This window comes from Manis pentadactyla, chromosome 6 (genome assembly GCF_030020395.1).
Source record: "Manis pentadactyla isolate mManPen7 chromosome 6, mManPen7.hap1, whole genome shotgun sequence".
Classification (NCBI taxonomy): Eukaryota; Metazoa; Chordata; class Mammalia; order Pholidota; family Manidae; genus Manis; species Manis pentadactyla.
The window spans coordinates 64007592-64014086 of record NC_080024.1 but is presented as its reverse complement, the minus strand read 5'-3'; the positions used below and the strand labels follow the sequence as shown (position 1 = coordinate 64014086).

General features: G+C 56.8%; 1 protein-coding gene across 2 annotated transcripts; it reads left to right on the top strand.

Moving 5' to 3' along the window:
* The first annotated feature begins 315 nt into the window (after positions 1–315).
* Positions 316–5797, top strand: DLX1 (distal-less homeobox 1). 2 transcript variants are annotated; one of them, XM_036879129.2, is made up of 5 exons: positions 316–452; positions 784–875; positions 1285–1969; positions 2563–2762; positions 3918–5797. In XM_036879129.2, the coding sequence occupies exons 3-5, from the start codon at positions 1657–1659 to the stop codon at positions 4170–4172; spliced, it is 768 nt and encodes a 255-aa protein (XP_036735024.2). In that variant the 5' UTR covers positions 316–452; positions 784–875; positions 1285–1656; the 3' UTR covers positions 4173–5797. The 2 variants fall into 2 exon arrangements, with proteins under 2 accessions (XP_036735024.2, XP_057359891.1); XM_057503908.1 differs by having other exon boundaries at positions 784–879.
* Positions 5798–6495: the final 698 nt, after the last annotated feature.

Below are 6495 nucleotides of genomic sequence, written 5' to 3'. Positions count from 1 at the left end.
ACATCAGTGTTATGCTAATGGGGCGCCTTCAGCTGCAGATCCGAGCACTTGAGACTACCATTTAATCAAATGAATCAGTAACTAATACATCTGCACGTGTGAACTTTCACGAGATCATTTCCCCGTTCCCGTCGCACCGCTAAATTATGAAAGAAATAATTACCAACACTTTCTAATTACCTAACAAAGTAATTTGGGATTCACCATGGGGCTGGCGGAATGGGGCAGCAGCAGCCCCTTGCAGCCAGCGTGGTGAACGCCACGCCTCGCGGGGGTGGCTCTGTGGTGGTGGAGGCTGGGGGGCTTTTGTGCACTTCTCTGTACCTAGCGTCCCAGGAGACAGAAGGCGCCGTGGCAGCCGTTGCCAGCCCTGCCCCCAGGCCCAGTGGCGCTCGCTCTGACCACTGGAGATGAAGAGGTTCCTGGGCTACATTGAGAGACGTGTCTACCACGTACGTACAAACCTACCACAGGCCTCGGGGCTGGTTTTGCCGCGGGTTTCGGTTTGCCCCTGGACTCCTAAAGCCCGGGTACTCTCTCCAGACCCCAGCAGGCCGGAAAATAACCACCTGGGGTTGGGGGGCTCCTCGGCTCTGCTCTGCGTTGCGCCCTTGGAGCGAGTGAGCCCAGGGCGCTCGGCTCGTAGGGAATGGAGATGGGAGGGGTTGGAAGGTTGGGAGGGAAAGAGGGGGGGTGTGTTGGGGGGGGAGGGGGCGGTGCGGCCGCCTTTCCTGGGAGGAGAAGCGCGGGTTCCTGACTCTCCGCGCGCATTGCTTTAATCAGACCTGTGCAGCCTTGAGCTGGAGTGGCCAGCTGGGCCTGGAGCAATGCGAGCGGGCCCCAGGGAGCGGCGGCGGCGGTGGCGCGGCGGCCGAGTGAGTGAGTTCGTCCGGAGGGCCCCAAACGACTCTAGGGATGTGTCAAAGCGGACCCAGGCCGGGAGAAGCAGCCAGGAAAGCGCTGCGTTAGGCACCAGACGCTCGGGAGGACTGCTCTCTACTGGCCGCCTCGGGCGCCCCCCAGTGCGCGACTCCGCGCTCCGGAGGCCGCGGCCAGGCTCCAGAGCCGCTCTAGCTCAGCTCCGGACCGGGTGGCGACGGCTTTGAGAAGCGTGCCCGGGTCCCCGGTGCTGGTGGGGCGGTTGGTGGGGAGATTAGGGGAGGGGCGGCAGCCCCGTGCCGCCGTTTGGGTTCTGGGAAGTAAGGCGCGCCGGGGAGGCGGGAGGCTGAAGAGTCGCGGGCGCCACAGCCCATTGTGCACTCCACACCGCACGCTCTGTTGCAGAAGAGCCCCGGCCGGGAAGAGTGGACGCATTTCTCCCGAGGCCGGTCAGCCTTGCCCGCTCTAGTCCACCGGAGCCGAAGCGCCTCGGACCAATCCCCGGTGATTATGCAAGACAGCGGACCAATCAGATCCGCCAGCTCATGAATATTTATGACCTTGGCTGAGTCAAAGCTTTGAAGCGAGTTTGGGGAGCTCGGCAGCATCATGCTTAGACTTTTCAAAGAGACAAACTCCATTTTCTTATGAATGGAAAGTGAAAACCCCTGTTCCGCTTAAATTGGGTTCCTTCCTGTCCTGAGAAACAGAGAGACCCCCAAAAGAGAAGCAGAGGAGAGAGAGAGAGAGACCCACACCCAGACCCCGCGAGAAGAGATGACCATGACCACCATGCCAGAAAGTCTCAACAGCCCCGTGTCGGGCAAGGCGGTGTTTATGGAGTTTGGGCCGCCCAACCAGCAAATGTCTCCTTCTCCCATGTCCCACGGGCACTACTCCATGCACTGTTTACACTCGGCGGGCCATTCGCAGCCAGACGGCGCCTACAGCTCGGCCTCGTCTTTCTCCCGACCTCTGGGCTACCCCTACGTCAACTCAGTCAGCAGCCACGCGTCCAGTCCCTACATCAGTTCGGTGCAGTCCTATCCCAGCAGCGCCAGCCTCGCCCAGAGCCGCCTGGAGGACCCAGGTACGTGCTCCTGCCAGGGAGAGGGAGAGGAAGGGCAGAAAGAGGGAGGGGGGAGAGAGGTAATAGGGTGGGGGTGGGGAGGGCGCCGGAGCAGCGGAAGTTTCAGGTATCAATCTGTGGTTACTTGTCAGAGCAAATAAGTTAAAAATTAAAACCCACCTAACTCGCAACTATCCAGCAAAGGATAAATCCGAGAGCGTCCCTTGGAACTCGCGGGGCCTCTGGGCGGCTCCGTGCGCCCGCTGGAAAACAGAAACCCACATGTGAACGTATTAGTCTCGGTAATTATTTATTGCGTAGCGCTATAAACAATGTATGCAATTAAGGGTAATTAAACCTCAACTGCCTGCAAAAATAGCAAACTTTGCCTGAAAAGGCAGGAGCTGCACGCCTGGGAAGTGCCCCAATTGCCTGCATCCGCCCGGGTCGGCCCTTGGACTTTGCGGGACCCTTTCCTGGATTTTTGAGTTTCTTGAGTTGCCGCACTCCTGGCCTGGCCTCCGCCACCCTTCAGTAGCCACTCGCCCTCGTCTCCCTGCACTAAAGCCTGTCCCTTGCATTAACCACGGTCCCCGCTTCTGCTGTCCCTCCAGGGGCTGATTCCGAGAAGAGCACTGTGGTGGAAGGTGGTGAAGTGCGCTTCAATGGCAAGGGGAAAAAGATTCGCAAACCCAGGACGATTTATTCCAGTTTGCAGTTGCAGGCTTTGAACCGGAGGTTCCAGCAAACTCAGTACCTAGCTCTGCCCGAGAGGGCGGAGCTCGCGGCCTCCTTGGGACTCACGCAGACGCAGGTACCTCGCGGCTGCCCCTTTGCCAAGGCGGCTTTCCGCGGCCGGCCTGCGCGGGGAGCTTCTATTTTTACTCTCTGGGCCTTAGGGTCCGGGAGTGAGTGAGTGAGTGAGTAAGTGCGTGCGTGCGTGCGTGTGTGTGTGTGTGTGGTTGTATGTGTGTGTATGTGCGCGCACACACCCTGGCTCTCCCAGTGTCTCTCTTTCCCCCCTTGTCCTCTCTGCACTCTGTCCTCGCTGCCAGCTGCCCGGCCCAACATCTCTGGACAATCTGATTACAGTGCAGGAAAGATTTCCCTAGACGTTTTGTTTGGGGACTCTGAGGTCACACGTGCCCGAACAACTGGAACAATAGACGCGGGACTTAATCCTTTCTTTGCTTTTAAAATGTGGCTAATCACTCAGGGCTTGGGCCCAAGCCGCTGTCTCCCTCCTCCTCCTCCTCCTCACCGGGTGGGGAGAATCCTTTCCTCCTTCCTTTTGCTTGCCAAGTCCCAGCCCTGGGGCAGAAACGGGACCTTCCTTCCCGTATTTCTCCAAGACTCCGCGGAGCCCATGGGCATTCTGATCACGGCTGGTGGGTTTCCAATGTCCGGACCGGGATTTGGATCAGAGCTGGGGAGACCAAACAGACACCAGGGAAAGGTGGATTTACGTCCAAATGAAAAGTTTAACAAAACCCTGTGGCCTCCTCAGTCAGGCCCCAACTCACTCAAGGATAGAAAGGTTGGTGCACACTGAAGGCGGAGCGTGTTGCAAATAAATTTCCTCTACTCCTTTCCTCCACTCGCATCTTTTATTGATGCTCACATTGGAAATGAAGGGTGTGCAGGCGCTGCGTCTTCCCCAGACGATTGTCAGGGTCAGGCTGAGTACCCCGGGGCGAAAGCCTGGATCCCCAGCTCACCCCTCACCACCAGGCTCCCAGGCTTTCTGACAGTTGGCCTTGTAGGCCACGGGCGACCGGCGGCAGGGTCTCCAGCCTTTGGTTCTCAGTAGTGGTGGTCGCGGCAGTGGGGCTCTGCTCTAGCAACCGCAGGGGCGCACAGGACCGCAAGAGGGAGTCCCCCCTCTGCTCTTGCACAGCCACCTCCTGTCCCTATGACCACAGTAAGCACAACGGGCCTAGACGAGTCACCTTGTTGTCCGCTCTTGCAGGTCAAGATCTGGTTCCAGAACAAGCGCTCCAAGTTCAAGAAGTTGATGAAGCAGGGCGGGGCGGCTCTGGACGGTAGCACTCTGGCCAACGGCCGGGCTCTGTCTGCCGGCTCCCCGCCGGTGCCGCCCGGCTGGAACCCCAACTCCTCCTCCGGGAAGGGCTCAGGTGGCAGCGCGGGCTCGTACATCCCCAGCTACACGTCGTGGTACCCCTCGGCGCACCAAGAAGCTATGCAGCAACCCCAGCTCATGTGAGGTTGCCCGCCCATGACCTCCCGCTTCCTTCCCGTTTCCCCCGGCCCGGGCCCCTCCCGCCTCCCTGTCCATCCACCCCGCACGCAAGCCCTGGGCCCCCGGAAGGGCCCAGAGGGAAAGAAGAAGGAACAGTGAAGGCGGGACACCCGCTGCCTCCTCGGGCGTCCCCTGCGGTCTGCAGTGGCCACTTCCCTGATTCCCACACCCTCGCCGGAACCCCGGCCTTGGCCGCGCGGTGACCGTAAAGTGGCCTCCGAGCGCAGGCAAAGCCACCTGAGACAGCCAGAGCAGCAAGACGAGCCTGCTGGACACGACACGCCGACTCTCAGCTGTGTGAGACTATCAGGAAACTAAACAAAACAAAAAACAATGTAGAAAAAGCAAAGATCTTTTCTGTCCTGTCTGTCTCTTGTCTCCTTTTGCTTGTGTCTGTGCGCTGACGAAGTCGAGGTCCTCGTCGGTCGCTGTCTTCACTTTTGAGGCCTCTGAAAAAAGTCACCAGGTCAGAAGAGGTGTGCGGTTCACAGGGCCGTCCAGTTCCGGATACTGGGACCTTCTCTTGGGCCTGCCTAACCATCTGAGTAGCTCATTCTGGAAGTGGGGGAAATTAGAGGGAGGAGGTTTTATTTATTGAGAAATGGAACTTCACCTGAGGCTGCATGTGGACCAATTTGTAGTTCTGTGGGGCGTGAGGAGCGTACCGTCCAAAAGTACCTATTGCTTTCAACGCACTCAGAAAAATGAATAAGGAGGACCTGGTGATTTTTAATGTATACAGTAACTTTTATACGTCGCTGTTATGGAGAAGTTGGAGCTGAATGACCTGCATTTTTTACGTGCCCCATATTATTTTTTAAATAAAAATAGAAAGATAAGGAAGCCAACACAATTTTCTCATCCTGGGAAGAACGCGTGGTCTCTTTGCCTGGACAAGAAAGAAAATCTAATTCCCTCCTTGGAGAGAAAGAGGACCCATGGGCAGTGGAAAGAGAATTGGCAAACATTAGGGAGTCCCCAGATGCTAGTGGGCTTTAAAGTAAGACAAAAGCAGCTCTACTAGAATCCCCAGAGGCTCCCCCACAAAATAATGCCAGTCACCACCTGGACGCAGAGTCTCCAGTGCAGGATCTAATCGCTGTACATATTATTGTTGTTATTAATTATTATTGTTATTATTGTTCTGTAAACATGTTGCACAAGCTTAGCTTTTTTTCCCCTTCTGTTGTGTGTGGCTGTAAAACCTGATGCTTTGTGAAATGAGAATCTTGACATTTTACTTGTGAAATTTGGAAAATGTGATCAATTGAAATCAACCTTGTCTTGTGTTCTCTATGTCAAAGTTTAGTTTTATATTGAGAATGTTAACTTATTGCTTTGTATCTTGGAAAAAAAAGAACTTTGTAAATAAGTTATAAAGTTTCTTTGAGACAGTAAAATTATGGTTTTGAGAAAGAACTGCTGGCTGGTGTGCTGTGTGAGGGGGTGCTAGGGGACAGGACAGGCTCCCCACCTCTGGGAACAGCGACTCCTGGTTCAAGACATACCAGGATAACAGGCCCCTCTGATACACTTCCTCTGGCCTTGCTCCAGCCCCTAAGGGGCCTGATCCCTATCAGGATAGAAGGGTGGGGAGTGTCTGGCAAGTGTCCTTGGGAAGCGGAATCAAGAACAGGTGGGGTTTGGCAGAGCTGGGTCTCAGGAACCAAAGGGACTGTGAAGGCCGGCTGAGAGGAAACGAAAGCAGAGCTCAAAGGCAGCTTTTCTGGGAGCCTTGAGTAACATCCCCACACCCCCGTCACCTCGCAGGAGACTTGGAGGCCTGGAAGCAGAGACACCCGGCTTTGCCACTCGCTTCCGCGGGGATGTGGCCCTCCCGGCTTTTGGCTTTTGATTGCTGGAGGGCTCTGGATCCCGACGCGGAAAAGACAGCTCCGAAAAGGACCGGAAGGAGACGTCCGTCAGCACACCCCCCCTAATCAATTAGTGAGCTGCGCAGGACAGTCCCAAGGCGCCACCCGGGCTCCTCCACAGCCATTCCCACCCACCGGGGCCCAGGAACGACGAGAGGCCCATTCCCACCTAAAGTCCGCGCCCCGAAATGGAAATACCAAAGGAGGAGAGAGTAAGCTCCTCGAACTCGCTGGAACCGGGAGCTGGCCAGGTCAAGGCCCTCCCTCCGCAGCCAAGCCCCGAGGCCAAGCCATTCAGGGGCCACCTCCAACGGAGGGCTCCGATCAGTTCGCCGGAGAACCTGGGCTCCGAGCAGCTGGGACCAACCCGGCCCCTTCCGCCCTGTGGCCCAGCGCCGCATCCTAACCGCAGC